This window comes from Microtus oregoni, unplaced genomic scaffold (genome assembly GCF_018167655.1).
Source record: "Microtus oregoni isolate MIOR12 unplaced genomic scaffold, Mior012 000002F_ref0000024, whole genome shotgun sequence".
NCBI lineage: Eukaryota > Metazoa > Chordata > Mammalia > Rodentia > Cricetidae > Microtus > Microtus oregoni.
Genome location: NW_024543061.1, coordinates 82,316,247 through 82,337,668, shown reverse-complemented (window position 1 = coordinate 82,337,668; position 21,422 = coordinate 82,316,247). Strand labels below are relative to the sequence as shown.

The 21,422-nt window shown below is 43.2% G+C and overlaps 1 protein-coding gene across 1 annotated transcript; it reads left to right on the top strand.

The window, feature by feature from the left end:
* Positions 1-1,279: 1,279 nt before the first annotated feature.
* LOC121465946 (sulfotransferase 6B1-like) lies at positions 1,280-20,163 on the top strand. Its single transcript, XM_041679367.1, has 6 exons — positions 1,280-1,424; positions 3,465-3,649; positions 8,474-8,600; positions 14,069-14,163; positions 14,450-14,636; positions 19,967-20,163. The coding sequence occupies exons 1-6, from the start codon at positions 1,280-1,282 to the stop codon at positions 20,098-20,100; spliced, it is 873 nt and encodes a 290-aa protein (XP_041535301.1). The 3' UTR covers positions 20,101-20,163.
* Positions 20,164-21,422: the final 1,259 nt, after the last annotated feature.

Sequence of the window (21,422 nt, the reverse complement as noted above, 5' to 3'; positions counted from 1 at the left end):
TAATTTATATTTTAATTAAGTAAAAGTAAATAGTTTAAAAGAGAACCAATGGGGATGGAAGGATGCAAAAATTAACTATTAAAAACCTAATCCTAACAATAATTTTATTTTTTAAAAGGACCTTGAATTTCCAGTCCTCCAAGCTACCCCTGCTGGGTGTTGGCATTACAGGGTTCCACCACCATGCGCTGTTGCTATGTTGCTGAGCATCCATTCCAGGCCTTCACACATGCTAGGCAACTGTACCGACTGAGCTACAGCCCCACTATCAAGCTCCACTTCCCGTTGCTGTCTCTCAGAGCACAGGCGTCCGGTTCATGTCATGTACTGACCTCACAACCCAGTGACTGTTCTCAGTTCATGTGTTTATCCCATTAGTGAATTCTTTGCTATTGCCTGCACGTATGATCTTTCATTTCTGTTGCTGCCATAGGCATCTTTCTCCTTCAAATATTTCTCCTTTATTATATCTCTATTTTTTGATACTCAATTAAAAGTTTGTTCATTTCTTCATTAATGTATATTGGTCCTTCCATTGTTAGGCAAGCCAAAGTTTCCATTGTGGTTCACTGAAATGATTGAGCATTTCATTACTGCATCTGATGGAATCTGGTATATTGGAATATTGTCATCAAAGTGACTGAAAGAAGAGTTCATTCTTCTCTCTCCAGCGTCCTGTTTGTGTTTGTCCTCAAGAGATCTTTTTCTACCCCGGTATTACGACTCTCATTGTATCTCTTCTAAACTGTATCTCAGAAAAGTTTGTTGAAAGTGTATCTGCCAAGTCCTGGAAACACTCTTGTTTCCCATGTCTCTGTCCCCTTCCCCCTCAAACTGTAGCTACTGGCTACTTCCTCTACTGTGTTCATAAGTAGGAATCTAATTTTCCTAAGCATTCCTTCAGTGATATAGTTCATTGTAGTGACTAAAAGACTTTACCTATTTAGACCAAAGGATTTTATTAGCAGTATTATCTTAACAGTGATTACTCTTGGTTTCCTAGTAGTATTCTGTGCACACGAACCTGAACTTAGTGGAAGAAAACGTTTTGTAACCTCTGTTATCAGAAAAAATCCAGATAACACCATTTTTATAATAGACTTTGGCTCAGTGATGGTTTAAAAATTATTCTTGTGAAGAATTACAGAAGGTATATATAGACACATGGAATGTCAGCTTAGATACGGAGATTGCTCTGCCACTTGCTGGGGTTGTGGCCGAGGTCCAGGGCTGTCTGCAGCTTGTGTAGGTACTCAGCCTTGAGTAGATCAGGTGGACGATGTCATCCCAGAGTCAGCCGGGCCTCCTTCACGAGTACAAGGGCATCCTCTTCTCTTCCATGTCTTCGGAAGGACTCCTCGATTCCTTGGATTCTTTTGATGCGAGAGAAGATGACATATTTCTGGTTTCCTACCCAAAATCTGGTGAGTTTTTTTTTTCTTAAGTGTACTATAAGATGCAGAGATGTAACAATAACAAACAGAACAATCATTTTCAAAATAACTTTATCAGAAATTTTATTTGAAAAGGGGAACATGATCTTTCAGGATTTAATTTTTTGAACTTCAGAAAGATTCAGGTGAAATAATTAAAGCTCTGTACAGCTTTCCTTTTTATTCACTTTGTGAAGAAACGTAAGTGTTGATAAATCATATGCAATAAGAAAATTAGAGCACACAAATTCCCACCGTGCTTTGCTCCAGTCTCTGTGATGGGTAAACAGCCTCTGTTCAGTTCATGCTTATGGGTCTGGAACATTTGCATCTGCCCTAAGAGCCGTCCTTTCCTGGCTAAAACGTTTCCTTCAGAACTGGTTCCTGAGCAGTTGTATACACACCAGCATTAGCCATCGGAATTGTTCTGTGCTAATTTTGTTTTGCTATGTAATGTCCAATTGCCTGCTGCTAAGTCCATAATAGTGGTCACATGGAGATGGCGGCTACCCAGTGACTAGTTCAACAGCGAGCAGGCAAACTGCCTTTGAGTCGGGCGTGCACTGTAGTGACCAATTAAACCAGGAGGTTCTCACTGTGGGAAGAAGCAAAGTGCACATGGGTGAGGGGTTTTTAGAGACCACATGCACACACACACACACACACACACACACACACACTCACCTCTTAACTCTGGTTCTGGGGATTCTGATGCCCTCTTCTGACCTCTGCAGACACCAGGCACTCACAAGACTGACTCTCACACATACCTGCAGGTAAAACATTCACACTTGCAAAATGAATAGGGCTAATAAAACAAAACAAAATAATAAAAAAGACTTTCTAAAGTACACTCAATATAAAGCAAATCAGAGTGCTAGACTCCGAATATTTACTCAGCCATAAGGGTGTGCCTATTGCACCTCACTGAAGTCACAATGAAGTTAAGCACACTAGCACTAGCCTGATTTAATCTCCATAGGGATGTAGTCTTCAAATTAGCAAATACCACCACTCCCCCTGCAAGCTTTCATTTTCCTGCTACAAAATCATTATCTTCCCCGACGTGTAGAGTTCTATTCTTGGTTGGGCATGTGGGTGTGGGGAGTCCCATGGAAGAGCACTTGTGAAGCATGAAGGAAGCACTGAGCTCAACCCCTGCATCAAAAACAAAAGCATAGGTCTATTAGGATTGTTCCATGGGTGAAACCCTTGTTGTGTAAACCTGGTAATCTGAATTCATCCAGGCACAAAGTGGAAGATAGAACCAACTCTACAAGTTCTCCTCTGACCTTTGTGTGCGTTCTGCGACATCATATGCAAATACAGTGATAATGAGTACAACTTAAAACAACGTCATCAGCATCATCACCATCCCTTCAAAAACAAACAAACAAAAATCAAAAACAAAAACCAAGCAGAGCTCACGTGTTTTTCCCAGATTCTAGGGTAGCAAACTTTTAGTAGCTCTCTGAGTGTAACAAACATATGATCCAAATACTTGGTCTGCATAAATGCTGTTCTATGCACACGCAGAGGTTTGTATATATCTTCAAGGGGCAAATGGGGAGGTGAACACACACACACACACACACACACACACACAGAGTAGCAACTGTATTCTGCTGTTCATTCTAACAGAGGAAGGGTACCGTGGGGAGACAGAAAAGGGAGACAACTTCTTGTGTATGTGGTGGGGGGAAGGTAGAACATAGTCTGTAAGAGAGGGCTGAAGGGCTCATGGAATATGGAATCACATTAGAGAAGTTTTGGTGCTCTGAAGAATCTAGAAATGAGTAAAAACAACTTGTCTTTTGCCAGGGAACCAGCAAGCACCCCTTGCAAACCTTTTCACTCTTATAACAGGATTCTACTTAAAGCAAGTTAGCACTCGTCAGGTTTCGGGGGCATCATAGTCACGACTGCTGATTAGAATCATGCTTGCCTTGCTTCACTTGCTCACCTTCTACATCCGTTTCTTCAGCTGAGACATTTAATTAAAGCTGCATTTCATCATCTGTTTGTGTGAAGGAACCCACTGGGTAGCAGAAGTCATTGAGAACATTCCCAACGTTGGAATTACCCTCACATCTCCTATCGAGTGGGGAGACGTCTCTAAGTTTGAAGAGCTAAAGATGGTCCCGAAGAGAAGAGTCATCCCGACACATCTGAACTACGAGATGATTCCTGGGACTGTTAAACAGAAGCAGTGTAAGGTGAGTCCTGCGCACAGCATGCAGCTTTGGGAATGATGAGTTTCCCCCCAAAGATCCATTTTCTTGTATGTGTATGTGTGAGCGCCTTTGGGTGTGTGTGTACCATGTGCATGCAGTGGCTTTGGAGACACAAAGACAGCATCGGATCTCCTAGACCTGGAGTCACAGACAGTTGTGAGTCACCATGCAGGTCCTGAAAACAGAACCTGGGGCCTCTGCAAGAGCAGCCAGTCTTTGCAGCCCCAGCTACCGTTCTTGGGTTCTTGCCTTGTCGTGGGGCTTGATGGCAGCTAAGCAAGTGCCATTTACATTTAATTCTTTTATGTTTTCTAGGAAACAAATGTTATAACAAGAAATGCTAAAGGACAGTTTCCTCAAGCAATTATTATTAACTCATAGGTTATTATTTTTAAAAGCCAATTATAATTTACAAGAATATTTCCATTTTCACGGTTTTCTTTTTTTATTTACATTTTCATGGAGGGGTTATTGTATAATAAAATAATGAAGAAACCATGCTCTTAGGTATAGTATAACAAATATTCTCAGTTTGATTAAAACATATCTATACAGGGGGAAAAAACACTAAATGCCAATAGCTCAACAAGTAAAGTGAATTTCTAGTGTATGGCATTAACATTCAATTTAATCTTTTTACAAATATGTGCATAAGGAACATTTTGATCAGAAATAAAACACAAGAATAATGTTTGGAAATGAGAGATAAGACACTATGGGATCTCCTCCATCCATGCCAGTCACTTTCTAACCTCACAAAACAAGGCACCTGTCACACCGAAGGCACAGAAGATTCTCCTTCGACTGTGACTGCAGCTTTGCATGCTCCCACTGCTACACCAACACAACCAGGCAGGGTCAGAGTGTCAGAACAGGGGGCGCTGCCTGTCTGTCAGAACAGGGGGAGCTGCCTGTCTGTCAGAACAGGGGGAGCTGTCTGTCTTTCTGTCAGAACAGGGGAAGCTGTCTGTCTGTCAGAACAGGGGGAGCTGTCTGTCTGTCAGAACAGAGGAAGCTGTCTGTCTGTCAGAACAGGGGGAGCTGTCTGTCTGTCAGAACAGGGGGAGCTGCCTGTCTGTCAGAACAGGGGAAGTGGTCTGTCTGTCTGTCTGTCAGAACAGAGGAAGTAGTCTGTTTGTCTGTCAGAGCAAGGGAAGCTTAACTCAATTACATTTTCAAAACATAGTGAACAATTTTCCTTTCTGAGACAGAGAGAGGGGGAGAGAGGCAAACAAAGAAAGGCAGTTAGACACTCTCATCCTTCATGTCTGGATTAAATGCAAACCCAGAAAGGAAGGGAGGAGACATGGGGGCAGCAACGTTGGAGACAGAGGAGAGAAGGGGGAGGATAAGGGGAGGGAGGGAGGTAGAAAGAAGGAGGGAGGGTAGAAGAGAGATACACACAAGCTCAGTGTAAGAGAGGAGGTGGGGAGGGATGGAGGGAAGAACTTACTACAGTAACTAATGGTATTCTTTTTTTTTTATTGAGAAAAGGAGAAAAAAAAACAAAAAAAACAAGTTTCCACCTCCTCCCAGCCTCCCATTTCCCTCCCCCTCCTCCCACCCTACGCCCCCTCCTCCCACCCTTCTCCCCCTCCCCCCACTCCTTTCCCCCTCCCTCTCCAGGCCAAAGAGCAGTCAGGATTTTCTGCCCTGTGGTAAGACCTAGGTCCTCCCCCCTCCGTCCATATCTAGGAAGGTGAACATCCAAACTGGCTAGGCTCCCACAAAGCCATCTCATTACGTAGGATCAAAACCCCGTGCCATTGTCCTTGGCATCTCATCAGCCCTCATTGTTCGCCATGTTCAGAGTCCAGTTTTATCCCATGCTTTTTCAGTCACAGTCCAGCTGGTCTTGGTGAGCTCCCAATAGATCAGTCCCACTGTCTCAGTGGGTGGGTGCACCCCTCGTGGTCCTGACTTCCTTGCTCATGTTCTCCCTCCTTCTGCTCCTCATTGGGACCTTGGGAGCTCAGTCCAGTGCTCCAGTGTGGGTCTCTGTCTCTATCTCCATCCATCACCAGATGAAGGTTCTATGATGATATGCAAGATATTCGTCAATATTGCTCTAGGATAGGGTCATTTCAGGTTCCCTATCCTCAACTGCCCAAGGAACTAACTGGGGACCTCGGCTTGGGCACCTGGGAGACTAATGGCATTCTTAAACCGGGAGGTTTTGTGTTTGTCCCATGCACATGGCACATGTAGGTCATAGGCCACTTACGAGTAAAGAACCTAAAGCTCAGATAAGTGCTTCTTAATCTCCACACTGAAGGTTCAGCCTTAAGGCACAACCCTTCCTTAATGGATATAAGGAGAACCAAGGCTATTACAACTCCCTTCTGATCTCCAGAAGTTTGGATAAAATTAGTGACTCAGCAAATACTCCCTTATCTGTCCGTCCATTGAAACATAAGTTGAATATCTTGTTCCTATCAGAACATGATGCAATGCTGCATATAATTGAATACTGGCCTCCATGGATGGGATGTAGACTATTGGCCCTTCATGGATGGGATGTAGACTATTGGTCCTCCATGGATGGGATGTAGACTATTGCCCCTCCATGGATGGGATGTAGGTTATTGGACCTCCATGGATGGGATATAGGCTATTGGTCCTCCATGGGATGGACTTGTAGGCTATTCTCCCTCCATGGATGGGATATGGCTATTGGTCCTCCATGGATGAGATGTAGACTATTGGTTTCCATGGATGGGATGTAGACTACTGTTCTCCACGGATGGGATGTAGACTATTGGCCCTCCATGGATGGGATGCAGGTTATTGGTCCTCCTTGGATGGGCTTGTAGATTGGTCCTGAAGGCCTGAGAGTAGGTCAAGCTTCCCCTGCCTGTGCAGGGCTGACTTCCCTCTAAATGTCCCCTAAAATTTTTCACTTTGACTTTTCTTTTTTCAGATAAAAATACTTTATGTGTATAGGTCTTTTACTTGCATGTATGTCTGTGCACCACATGTGTAGCTGGGGTGTGTGGTGGAAAGGCAGAAGAGGTCATCAGGGAGCTTTAGTTGTATTATTTTCTTCTTAATTGTTTTTTCCTTCTTCCCTTTTTGTTAGGAAAATCCCTGGCATGAAATTTATATTTTGTAACTCATTTTATGATACTTAATCATGATTTTATTTTTATGATTTGTGTGTGAGAGAAAAAGATGGGGGAGAGGGAGAGGGAGAGGGAGAGGGAGAGGGAGAGAGAGAGAGAGAGAGAGAGAGAGAGAGAGAGCATGTGCATCTGAGTAGAGGTGTCCATGGACACCTACGGCATTGGATTCCTCTGGATCTGGATGACAGGTGGTTGTGAGCTGCCCAGTGTGGGTGCTGGGAACTGAACTCAACTCATCTGGAAGAACAACAAGGACCACTAAGCTATCTCTCTAGCTCCTCATGATGCTTTGGTTAATAACCCTTTCCCTGCCTCTCATAGAGTATCACACTCTCTTTCCTTTCTAGTCCCTAACTTTCTCTGGTAATTCTTCAGGTTTCTCTGTTGACTCTTATATCTACAACAATGCGTTTCATTATTTTCGTGAGTAGATATCACATACATATAACAGCAGGGCTTCTCCAAAAGCTTGCTTCTCTATCCAAACAACTATCTTTAACTGATCAATGGAGGCTTAAATCTTTGGTACTTTATCCCATTTTGTCTTTTTAGAAGTGAGTTTGCCAATCTTTGGGTTTCTGGAAGCCTGGCACAGTGAGAGAAGGTCAAGGCCTAAGAGGTTGCTTTGTGTTATGAAAGCTAGAGAGGATCTTGGGTGGGGCTGGGTAAAGGTGGTTCTTTATTCCTGCACATATCGACCTTTACACATCTCTCAATTAATGAGGAACCAGGCACTCACTATTCATGTGAGCCACACAGTATTTGGACTATGAACACGCTACTGGAAGATAGCAGTGTATTAAAAATGACTCAGCAAATTCTGTCTTATCTAGGCAAATTGTGACTGCCCCGGTTGTCAATTAAAAACACAAGAACATCTCTTTTTCAACTTATGCAATGTTGGCTATGATCAGAGATGCTCCATTATCCAGCTTCTATTGTTTTCTGGGGTCTTCTCACCTGTTCCTTTTGTAATCCTGTCTTAGAACTCCTACCTGCTCCATTGTCAAGAGCACATGTCATTGTCTGTTCCCTCAGCTGAATATACACTGAGAGAGAGGTCGCAAATCACTTCCATTTTGCTCACTGTTGGAACTGGATCATTGCATATCGCCTGGCATTCAGGCACACTGAATACATGTTTATGGGCTGAATTATAGTTACAGTATTCCTAGACACTGGGAGGGAATCTTAGATGTTCTACTGGGCAAGGAACTCAATTGTCAAAAAGGGAAGGTCTAAACTATAGTTTTTCCTATAAAATAACAGTGCATGCAAGTGTTTTCTAACATATAGACAAGCAAAGAGTAATTTTGCCTGACAATAAGTAGGGATTTTCCCATCCCTGGCCCTGAAAGACAGGACCACATTTAGTCAATAGATTTAGAAAGCTGTCCACAGGCTGTGAGCACCATGTCTGCTGGGAGATGGTGAAAAACACAGAAATCCAGGTCAATTCTAGAACCTCTGGAATCCAAATCAGTGCACTGACTTTCGTCAGTGATGACTTTTACTGCACACACTGGATTTCCAGTGACAGAAACCTAGGAGTGTTGAGTCTGCAGCTATTAAGAAAAACAAAAGGTATAATTTGCACAGGTAAATTTTAGCCACAACTCTTTTGGGAGATACTGTGGGTGTGATTATTTTCATCCTAGAATAAGGGATTTGCATGTTTCAACAGATTGTCTACGTCATCAGGAATCCGAAGGATACGGCCGTGTCCCTGTTCCACTACTACAGAGACAACCCCAACCTTCCGTCCCCTGAAACGTGGGCTGCGTTTTTAGAGCTCTTCCTCAAAGGAGACGGTAAGCCTAACAACCATCATTGTTTCATTTCTAAATTGTATCTGTTTACTTGTGCGTGTTCATGTATGTGCATGTGTTTATTGTGCGAGTGTATGCGCGTATGTGTGCACAGCACATTGGCGTGCAGGGTTATTAGGAGAATGTTGGGTGTCCTGCTCTCTCCATCCCCACCTTGCCTTCTCGAGACAGGGTCTTTTACTAAACTCGGAGCTGGGTTGGCCGATGGGGAACCAAAGACGTCCTCTGGTCTCCACCCTGGCCAGGCTGACGGTATAGAGTTGCACTTAGACATGCTCAGCTGTCTTATAACCTGGATGCTGGCGTTTGAACTCAAATTCTGGGATTTGTGCTGCAAGTGTTTGTATCTACTGAACCATCTCCCAACCCTGATAATCATCTTTTAAATATCATTAAATGTTTTGAGCTTTCTCGCTCAAAATGAAAGCGGGCTCCAAACCTTTGCTAGATCTGACTGCCAGCTTCTACCCATGCGCTGAAGAGAAGATCCTTGTTCTTTCTAAGGAAATTTTTACTTCTTTCACAGCCCCTTTTATGGCTTCTGGGGAGAAGCATATTTGTGGGTAAGTTATAATATCTTCAAAATAGAGATTAATTTTGTAAGAACTTTGTTTTCATGCACCGTGTTTTCCTGAAGTAATGATGTGCCGAGCGGAAGGGCAGCTAGGTAACCTGGAAGATGCTGTGAACCGAGAAAGTACATATGCACACACAAATTCTCCCAAGGAAACCAGCGAACACATCGTGAGCAAACTGATTTCCTGAAAGGTAGCAGGAAACGAATGATTGCTCCCAAAAACACTGACAAAGCTGCTCAGGGCACATTGCACCTGCACCGCCGTTTAGCTCATTCCTTTCCCCTGACTCAGTGGTTGGGGGAAACCTTTAGAAATCTAAATAAAGACAGTTTGCCAAGATAGTTAAGAAATTTGGAGACATGAGTTTAAAATGATGAAGGCCTGAAAGACTCAATTTTTGGGGGGGGGGGCTACTGCAAGTCTTTCTCAGTTACACATTTAATAAATAACTTTTACTTGAAGAATAAGTCGCAAAGAATATCCAACTTTCTGCTAATTCCCCACCCCATCCTGGGTTACTTAGCCTAGGTTAAGGAATTTATTTACATATCACTTTTTTGAGGTTTAAAACACTTAGTGTTTGAGACTTCATACCTGTAATTAATGTGGTTAGGTCAAATTCAGTCTCCTAATCTCCCCCATCTCTTCCAACTCTCTCCTCCCCCACTCCCCATCCCTGCTGGACTCCTTCAGGTGCTTATTTGAACCTGCTGAACCCTGCCCCGTGCACATCCTGCCCGGAGAAGTGGACACAGAAGGGCTTCCATTTCACAGCTTTGCGGGCAGGTAGTTGAGCGGTTAGCAGTTGCTTTCAGCACCTGTAGCTGATCCTGAGATCCGCAGGGACTCCTGCAGGAGGCACAGAGGACGAGGCTGGACTCGTGCCATTTCAGTTCGTCCTTCAGATCTAGTTCCCTCCTTGACAAATGCTGCACATTTAGCAGAATCCTCATGACTCAAGACTGGCAGGGACATTACATGACTCCACAGACACCTCATCTTTGTGTCGCTCCCACAACCTCCGGAGCAGTGAAGGCGTGGGCATCCTAACACTGGGCCCAGGCTCACAAACCCCACACCAGCCACGCACTGTTTCATCCTTACCGTCGACTGTGTGCTTCCCATGTGACGGAGATGCTTAGCTAAGTTCTAGGTAAATACTCTCTTATTTCACCCTCACCAGAACCTCATGTGGTCGATGAGGCTATCTTCACTTTATAACTCCAAGGAGTAACAGACTTGGGAGGCTAAATAACTCAAACACAGACAGATACATAACAAATGAGGAGTAGAGCCACGACCTAATGTTTATTCCAAAATCTTTCTGCTTACTGTGGTGCCACAAGGTGTCCAGTCTAAAAAGCCACCTGATCATGAATTCTTCTTCCACATGACCATCCTCTAAATATTTAAAGATGGTTAGCATGCCTCTCTCTGCCTCCAGTCCATCTTTGGAATAAATAGAGTCTAAACACACATCTTTTTTTTTCAGAACAGACCCCGAGTCTGCTTTTTCTCAAGATGGCAAATACTATTTTTTTTTTGTTCCCATTTTGCACATTGTAGCTCCTTCTCATCTATGCTTCCTGTGCTCCAACCTGGTCATGTCCTCACTATGACTCTGCATGCAGAATGGGAATATACCCAGGTGAGGTATAGGGAAGGCCGGGCAGTAGCCGTGTGACCCTGCTCCTCCTCTACATGTTAGTTTTTGGTGGACAGTCATAAAGAGTGCCAGGGCAGGCCAGAAGGAAGCAAGGCTAACTGATGCCGGGGAAATGTGCACCCAGTGACCACCGTACCATCATAGTGAATTATCTGGGAGGAGGGCAGGGAATGGTTGGACAAAACATTCCGGGCATTTCTCCTACACCTTTTTGGGTGAATGAACAGATCTTTAGTGGTAATGGGCTCTTATCTATAAACATCCTACATCTGGCCTCTCCGTCCTGCACAAATCCTTTTTAAAATCAAAGCTTTAAAAACATTTATTTGGACATGAGCAATGCCTTTACTGTTCTTATTTGTAAGACAGAGGACGGACATAGAAGCCCAGCACTTGTCCTAGGGTTGTCTACTTCCAGGCCCTTTATTGCAGAAAGTTTTGCTTTGTAATACAATGGCTGTATTTTCAGAGTAACTTCTAGAAACTAGAACCTAAGACTTGCATTACAATTGGTGTCAGGAAGAAGGCAGAAACAGCGAATGCAGAGACTAGAGCACTACAGTAGTGCATGTAGGTGGGAGGGAGCCGTGGAGCCACAGGTTGGAAGCACATATCCAGAGTCTAAACTCGGAGTTGTAGAAAGTCCTCTAGCAGCAGCTGGAGAGAGGGGAGAAGATGGAGCATTTTGCTCTAATGCTGAGTGACTTTCCTTCTTCTTTAGTTTATTGAAATAAGCATTAAAGTATCAGGGGACCATTGCTAAGGACATGGTTGAGTGAGCCAACAAGGAGAAGACCTTTTGGACAGAATGGGCTGGCAGAGAATGGTAGGAGCTGTCCGGTAAAGCCATTACAGCCACAGGTAAAACAGAGGTGACAGAGATGATTGTGACAGATGGTCAGTGTCCTTAGTGACATTGGCTGAGAGACCAGGTTGATTGAAGGCTGCGATCAGGAGGAAAATGTGCAATATCCAAAGGTAATGTCTCAAACAAACCTTCATTTTATAGGAAGAGGGGGAAGTTCTGGAAGTTTCTACCAAGCAAAGTCTCTGACTTACTTCTCAGACACACAGACTGGGCGAGCTCTGCCCTCAGGCGTTCTGGGGAGGAGGGCAATTTGTGTGTAAGCTAAAGCCAGGAATGGGGAGAGAGGGCCTGGTGAGCCTGTGACACACGATGCGTGTGCAGAAAGCAGTTCCCCTCAGAAGAGGATTTGGCTTTACTTTAGAAGTTCAGTTTTCTTTACAGCAAAGCTCTATTAACAACTTGGAAACTGAGGACTGTGATTTACAAATCAGCTCCATTTGTCACTTGAAGAATCTAAGCGGTTTAAGGACTCCTCTGTACACAGTAGTAATGGACTCTCACAGAGCGCTAGCCAGGAAGCCTGCACAGTTCTCTCTTCTTCAGCTGGCCTCCGTCCGTTTGGAGAAACATGGAATAGAGTTTCAATTCTGAATTTCCTCTTAAGTGCAGTCTGTGGCTCGCTGCAGTTCATTTTTTTCTGAAAGAGCCTTGATGGGTGAGATTGAGTACATTTAACCAGAGGTCAGGACTGAGTCAGCTGCATCCCTGGTTGCAGGACACAGGCTTCTCTTGCCGTCCCAAGGCCTCTCGCCACATCCACAGTTGTGGGCAGTAATATCCTCCGGGAGCCTAGACAGTGCATACTGGTAGGAGGTAGAGGGTGGAGGTTGATCTTAGGCTGAGACCCTGCTGGTGTGAGATCATCCTTCATCCCTTGAGGCTGGAGGAGAGAAAAGGCAGTCTTCCTTCTACAGGTATTTGAGTCTTGGAAAAGGGTGGCCATTCTTAGAAAACCAGTTCTCCACTGCTGCTGTGGACATTGGGCGATTCTAAGACAAGATTGACAAGACTGCAAATCAGCCTGAAGCACTGCTAGGGAAAAGCGAGGCAGCTCTTTGAGGAGTTTCCTGTCTGTCTCCCTGGGGATGCCAGAGGAGAAGGCCAGCTCCATAATGACGTCACAGTAGTCTCAGAATTTCCTGGTTTAAAAATACACAGCAAAATATGTCAGACTCAGAAGGTCAAACACCATGCGTTTTCTCTCACATGTGGAATCTAGATTTCAGTGTGTGTGTGCGTGTGTGTGTGTAATAGCAAATAATAATACTGTACATGGAAATGTCACTAGGAAACTCATTACTGTGAGAATGAATGAATAAAAAGAAATATGCATATTTACAGGATTATTTATTTGCATTTTGTTTCCTCAAAATCTGAAACCATCAAGCATTGTGGGTAGTTTATGAGTTAATTATATCGCAGCTGGGACACGGAGGTCATAAGCCAGATTGGAGGTTGGGGTGATAGTGACACCTGGACAGTGGGTAGGGACAAATTTAAACCTCCTCTGCTTTAGGGATTGTGGTTCCAATGAGCTGATGTCCTGAGACAAGAGCAGGCTTTCCTTTCTGAGCATCACTGCTGAAAAGATCACAGTGAAGGATATTTTACTTTTGAACCTGAAGAGTTTTTCAAGGGTATCATTTCACAACAAAATACATAATGGCAATTGCATATAAATACTTAAGGCTCAATTGTTCAGTCTTAAACTAAAATAAGTGAATAGAGTATTTTTAAATTTATTATGTTTTTAATGTGGTTTAAAATTTTTAGACAATAGATACTATAACTATTGTAAGAGCCTTTAAAAAATAAGTTTTAAAACTGGGCATGATAGCTCATGGTTATAATATCAGTACTTGAGAGGCTGAGGCAGGAGGATTACTGTGAGTCTCAGAATTACCCTTGGCTACACAGTGAGACCATGGCTCAAGGAAAACTTTTAAAATGTTTGTGATAAAAGCCTGGAATTTTAAATGTCACTTTAAAGAAAGAAAATGACTGATACTAAATGTTTCCTTAGAGAAGCTTAAAAAGTTCAGAATATAAATATTGAGAAAGACATATGTTTTGACTTTGCTGCTACTTTACATAGTGATAAACATATTTACTAGAAATAAGAAAATAAGATAACCAGAGTATTGTGCAAAGATGTGGCCACGAGCATCTCCTGACAACACACACCTAGCTGAAATAACAGGAAATGAGCCTTTCGGGGCAATCTCACCCCAGGCTGAGGAGCGAGTGCTCTCCTGACCTCTGTGCTGACTAGGAAGGAACCAGACATGGGCGAAGCCATCACTGTAAACAGTAACACCGCTGTGTACTTCTCTTCCAGTTGTGTATGGCTCCTGGTTTGATCACGTGTTGAGCTGGGAGAAACACAAAAATGATAAAAACGTCCTCTTCCTATTCTATGAAGAAATGAAGAAAGTAAGTGTTTCACATCAGCCTAGGCTAAAACCAAACTAAATTCAAAGTCAGGGGAGGAGAAACGAGGGTGGTGGTGCACGCCTTTCATCCCAGCACTCAGGAGGCAGAAGCAGGAGGGTCTTTGTGAGTTTGAAGCCAGCCTGGTCTACAGAGCGAGCTCCAGGACAGCCAGGGTGACATAGGGGAATCCTGCCACAAAAGAGCAATTAATAAATTTTGCTTAAGGAATGGATTTGGTAAGTAGATAAGAGGCATACTTACTTTCTTTAATTTTCCTGTTGCTCAGGATTTTGTTAAGAGTCTAAATAAAATAACTGATTTCCTTGGCTTCGATGTGAATGACAGCGATATTAGTAAGATTGCCCGGAACACATCGTTCAGCGAGATGAAGAGTAACGCAGTGAAAGAAAACTGCGACCCCAATCACACCATCTGCGCCCTCACGTCCGACAGGAACCTGGTGTTCAGGAAAGGTAAGTAAGGAGGAGATGGCTCCATCTGTGGCTTCCACTGGGGAGCGCACTTGGCTTTTGGTTCCCGCACGTTCTTTCCTCATCTGGCAGCCAGCCACGAAGACTGGAGATACTTGAGTATGTGCAGACTCATTTTGTTTTCATTGTTTCCGAAACAATAGCAAGGAACTACTATGTACCGACATTGAGATTGTAATAAGTAATGTAGAAATAATAAGTGATAACGGGAAGCTTTCGTAGGCTATATGCAGGTTTTATGTACGCAGAGGTTAGATGCTATTTTATATAAGCTGTGCATCTCAGAATGTTGGTTACAGAGAATTCTGGAGTAGGTGAAGTTTCTCTGTGTCCCAGCGCCTGGCTCCTAAAAACCACTCGGAAACTATTCATTGTAAATGCTCAGCTGATAGCTCAGGCTTGTTGCTAGCTAAAATCTTTAAAATTAACCCATATGTTTTATCTATCCTCTGCCACATGGTGGTACCTTTTCTCAGTACAACACGCTCATCTCTTGCTTCCTTTTTGTCCGACTTGTGGTTCCTCTGCCTCCACCCTTCTTCCCAGCATTCTCTCTGCCCTGAAATCCTTCCTAGATATCAGGCAGTCAGCATTTTATTAACGATGACAGCGACACATTTTCACAGTGTACAAGAGGATCACTCCACAGCATCCTGGAACCAATCTCCTCTCTGTACATAAGGATGGCAGTGATTGTGTTAAAGTTCTCATGGAGTTTGTGCTTGTCGTGTCTTCACAATGGACCTCACATTGCTTATGTACATAGAGACATAAGAAAAGGAATTAATCTCCCCCAGTGATTCTCCAGGCCCAAGTTAGAAGCAAGTAGTGAGTGAATATATCTTTTTTCCCCCCCAAAAATGTATATAACAGTATAGGTGCAATACCCAAAAATGCCAGAAGGGGGCATTTGGGTCCCCTAAAAGTGGAGTTAGATGGTTGTGGGTTACTGGGAACTGAACTCAGGTCCTCTGTGAAAGTAGCCTCTCAACTTCTGAGCAGTCTCTACAGCCCCTATAACTGTGTTGAAGTGTGTGAATTTTTATCCAGACGTAGGAGAAATGGTCTAAAAATTATAAAGGCAAAGCATTTGTATGCACAGTTGCATGAACGATTCCTACCAGAGAGCAAATGTTTCTTCGCCTCCTTTCACCCAGCCAAATATAATCCCCCACAGGAAATACTTGCCAACTCATTGTAAGACAGATATTATCATAACTGTGCAAATTTTCTATTGTAATTCAGCCTTATTTATGCAAAGTCACAGAACCAAGGCTTAGAAAGGAGCCAAGCATTCAACTCAGTAAATATTAATAAGCTATTAATTCTGGAACTAATACACAACTATTGAATAAAACACATCATCACTTCTCCAAAAGTTCATATTCTAGACAAAAATGCACACTGCTAACAGCCTGAGCCACAGTGAGCAGGACTGTGTGGAGAGTCTCTGTCCCCAAACCAGCTCACAAATCACCACACAGAGACTTCTTCTTAACTATGAAACCTTGGCCTATAGCTTAGGCTTATTCCTAGCTAGTCCTTATAATTTACATTAACCCCTATCTATTATCCAACATTCTTTTACATGGCTCAGTTACCTTTCCACATCCTGCTTCCTCTGCATCTGGCTGGCGACTCTGCCTTTCATCCTCTCTGTCCCCAGAAGTCCTGCCTAATCTCATTCTGCCTAGCTATTGGCCCTTCAGCTCTTTGTTACATCAATCACAGTGCTGCAACTTTACACAGTATAAAAGGATATTCCAGCCGGGCGGTGGTGGCGCATGCCTTTAATCCCAGCACTCGGGAGGCAGAGTCAGGCTGATCTCTGTGAGTTCGAGGCCAGCCTGGTCTACAAGAGCTAGTTCCAGGACAGGAACCAAAAAGCTACGGAGAAACTCTGTCTCGAAAAATCAAAAAACAAACAAACAAACAAAACAAAAGGATATTCCACACCGACTTTGGGGAGCGGGTGTGTGGGCAGGATCATACTTCTACAGATCCAGGACTGAAAGTTTGAGAAATGGTTATGAAAATGGTGGGAGAGGAATGCTGTCCAGGGGAGCCAATGGCAGAGAGGGGGTCAGAGTCCACACTAGAAGAAGCTGTGTCTCTCTTCCGTCTCTCCTCTTCCCCACTCCTCCTCTCCTCTCTCTGCCCTCTCCTCTCCTTCCCTACTCTTCCCCCTTCTTCCCTCTCCTTGCCTTTCCCTAACCTCTTGTTTCCTGGTTGAAGAAGGAACCATACAAACAGGCCAGTGTGGCACAGAGTGGTAGAGAAGGCTGTAAATGTGACTAGAAGAGTGGGAAAGGGAGGCAGAGGAACTGAGCAAGACGCTGGTGAGCTGTTTAGGTGGGAAACATGGGCCACCCTGGGTCAGTGACGGGAGTCCTGCTTGTGTGGTTTAATCAAGAAGCCAGTCAGGGAGCCGTTGGCAGGTTGTGGAATGAGGCAGAGTCATCTGGGAGGGAACCAAGAGTGTATAGCACAAGGGGCAGAAAATGGATCTCAGGGACCTTAATACCCAAGAGAATGAAGCAGCCCAAGGGGAACCAAGAAAAGACATGGGCCAGAATTAGACGGAAAGCCAGGACCACACATGGGAACCTGTCCGTGGATCATGAGCTCTAGGCAGTTTCCACAGTGAAGATGGGAAGGGTGGTCCAGAGAGAAAAAAGAGACCTATGGCTGGCCTGCATGAGCTGTGAGAATGTAGGGCAGAAAGACAATGTGGTACTTGAAAAGGTCTGGAAAAGGTCAGGGGGGGATTCTGGAGAGGAGATGAAGAGAGAACAGAGAGAGCTCAGAGGAGTCAAAAAGAGCAAAGAGGAGAAAGGAAAAGATTGGGAGAGCAAGAAAGAAGGGCACTCTGAGCCCTCATAGTGATGTTTGTATTACATCACCCTTTGAGAGTCCTGTTAACAAAGCAATCATTGTTCTCAAATCTCACCCCATAAACATGAGACACTCCTGTGCTGCCTGTCCACCCCCATGCTTTAACCTACCACAGTTGTGACCCCGGCAAACATCTCTAGATGAAACTCCACCTGAAACCACTACCTGTAACTAACAGCACCTGAGTACCACCATGTGCTGGATATAAATATAAAGACCAGCTCCTACTGAACACATGCACCAGTGTAAAACACTTTACACATAAAATGAATAAATCTTTAAAAACAACCCCAAAACATATGGCTAGCAGGTTTCAATCCACAGGCCATAGTTTTCTGCATTCAGATTATTTCTGTCTATCTTAATATCATCTTTGTATATTAATTTACTTATGGACTGAGCTCATATGAAGAACATGTGAGCATCTTTAATCCCAGCACTCTAGAGGCACAGGTAGGCAGATCTGAGGCCAGCCTGATCCATATAATATGTGTGTCCCAAGCCAACCTGAACTACATAATATGACCCTGTCTAAAAAAGCAAATCATATAATAACAGTGTTTTTCAGTAAAATACACAAACTGTGAAAAAGAAAGCTATTCCTAGAATACAATGCACTTCTTTTCTGTTGGCGACATTGTCTGGCATGCAATCCAGCCATGTGTTTTCTTAACACATGATGTAAGACGCCTCGCTCTCGGTTATACACACAGCATGTGTTATCGTCCCCTGTTTGAAAAGGTTTACAAGCCAAACCTTGTGAACCTTGGAAACAGAAGATCACAGAGAACAAGCTCAGAGATAAATTAATGTGCCCTTGGCCCTAAGACAAGGAGACCCCAGGGATGGAACCCGAGCTCCAAGTTTGACAAAGGAGCATAATAGAAGTGAGAAATTCAGTTCTGAGGGCTCAAGAAACACAGCTTTTCAAATTAGGAGAGGCTAGCAGACTATGTACCCTTAACACCAAACATTTTGTATTGGAAACTGGTGTTTATGTGCCCAGTTCTTCACTGTTAATTTTATAGAAAGGGTTTCTAAAACTATAGTGAGATCCCCATCTCTCTGGTGCTTCCCAGCCCAGCTTCCTCTGTGTAAGACCCAAGGAGGTGAACGCTGAACCCAGCCTCCTCTGTGTAAGAACCAAGGAGGTGGATACATGAGCTTGCGCTGTGCTTACTGCCTCACTTAGGCTTTGGTCCCATTTAAACTGGAATGTTCTTGGCTACTCCAACAAAAATACATCCACATATGTAATAAGAAGCTGCTTGTTTGTTTCCCCACCACCCAGCAGCTCACACCCAAAATAACCACACAGAAAATGTATTAATTAAATCACTGCTTGGCCCATTAGCTCTAGCTTCTTATTGACTAACTCTTACATCTTAATTTAACCCATTTCTATTAATCTGTGTATCGCCATATGGCTGTGGTTTACTGGGTAAAGTTCCAGCATTTGTCACCGGCGTGTGGCTCCATGGCTTCTCCTGGCTCCCCCTTCTTTCTCCCAGCATTCAGTTTAGTTTCCCCCATCTCTAAGTTCTGTTTGCACAGTCCTAAGACAGATTCTTTATTAATGGATGCTATTCACAGGCAGTGAGATGTCTCTGTCAATTCTAGAGTTTTGGAAGTCACTTACAATGTACTTCCGGTTTACTTAGGTAATATTATATCCTTCTGGAGTCTTTGATGGAGTTGAAGAATAGATAGTTATAGTTTTCCTTAGTTATGATAAAAGATAAAATAGACATAAATATTGTAACTATAATTCTTGCTTGATACTTGTCTTGTTATGTGTAATTTTACTATGTTAAAGTTAAAACCTTTCTTTTTATTTAAACAGAAAAGGGGGAAAGGTGTGGAAAGTCCTTCTGTATATGTGTTGCTTTTATTGGTTAATGATAAAGAAGCTGCTTTTGGCCAATGTAGCTAGGCCAAAAAAGATAAATAAAGAGAGTAGTAGGAGTCAAGGAGAGGCCATGGAGCCGCCAGAGGAGAAAGACGCCAGCTGCTGGCTGGAACCTTCGGTATGCCACAAGTCTGGGGGTAAAATATAAAATAATGGAAATGGGTTAATTCTAGATATAAGAGCCAGCTAGAAATATGCTTAAGCTATTGGCCAAACAGTATTGCAAATAATATAGTTTCTATGTGATTATTTCAGGAGTCTGGGCAGTCAGGAAATGAATAAGTGACCTCTTATAACATATATTTTAAATCTTTCTTTAAACAAGTAATTATTAACTGTAGAAATTAATATTAAACCATCACAGTCATCACTAGAAACACCAAAAAAGCAAGTGAAAAATGGTCCCCCATCATCTCACCAGGAGAGACCAAGCACTTTCCCGTGTGACTACAAAGCTGACAGATCTCCTCTGTGAGCTTCCTGCCTGATAGATTTCTTGTGTTTCCAGGAGTGGTGGGTGATTGGATAAACTACTTCACTCCGAAGCAGAGGAGTGCCTTTGATAAACTGTTCACAGAGAAGATGAAACACAGCGATGTGGGCAGATGCCTGAAGGAGTATACGAATTCAGACGGGAAATGAAGCGGATTTCCCAGCTCTGCAGTGCAATGCCTAGAAAATGTGTAAATATTCTACCGTTGTGGAAAGCAGGTCTTCATTCCCGCGAGAACACATACTGCAAGAACGTGTCAAAAGTGGCACTCGTGAGAGACTATTATCAACGTTTTTGGTGACAGTAGAGAATTATTAATAAAAGGAGCCATAAAATTCTCCAATAGCTGAACTCTGTAGCCATTTCCATTGTGTTCAGAAAGGCCCGGAGTAGTTCCTGCTCAGAAAGGCATTGTTATTGTAAATCCACCATGAACTGTGCTGATGTGGAAAAGGGGTAAAGGATTGAGTCATATCACAATAAAAACAGACACCATCCTGCCAAGCTTGGAATACCTAATAGTAGGATCCTATCGCACACTGATGAATATGAAGAATGAATAGATAGTCCTTCAGATGAACATGACTGGGCATGCCTGGATTTTCTTAATGCCATCTCAATTAAATTATAAATTTTTCTAATTTTTCAATTTAGAGACTGAACTTTCCTTTGAATATATCCATGCTTATGATTATAGTATTTAGAGTATGCATGCTCTCTTCCAACTCATGCCCAACACTAATCCAGGATCTGCAGCTTTCTGTAAGGTGTATTACCCTGTGCCTTCACTAGAGGGCACCGTAAGGAAGGCTCAGTGAACTTAACTTCAGTGTTTTACCACAGGTCTCAGCACAATTTACTTCTGTTGTGCACTCTTACCGAAGGCTTGCTGGGAAATCAAAACTGTACTATCTACAGCTCTTAAATCTGAGCTCACAACAGGAGGTGGGTTTGCTGAGTTCTACTGAACTCTGATTTTTATGTCCTAGTGTATTATGAGCCTATGTAAACATTCTGGGACAAATCTGTTGGGGCATTTTGTGTGGCGTCGATAATTCAACACGAAGTTCAATTTGCATAAATCTTCTGTATGCATGCATTTGTTACAAATAAAGAGCATTCCTTTTGACTTCGTGCGACTCTTTCTCTCAAACTAGCATGGTTCACTTTTGCCACTTCCCATCTTCAAGTAGATGAAGTCACTGAAGGACAAACCAGGGTGATCTTGATGCAGCCTTCCTCATGGAGCTGGGAAGATGCACAACCGAGCTGACTTCACATTTGCTCTTGATACCAGGGAAGGAGACGGCCATCAGTCAGGCTAGGGAGACAGATGAGGTTGAAAGTGAAGAAAGCATTGAAAGTACCAAGTCCTATAAGCTCCATATATCCTCATGGCACTAAAATGACCATTGTAATTAAGATAACTAAGACAAATATCTCATGGAATTTTGCTCTTCTAGATCTGTAA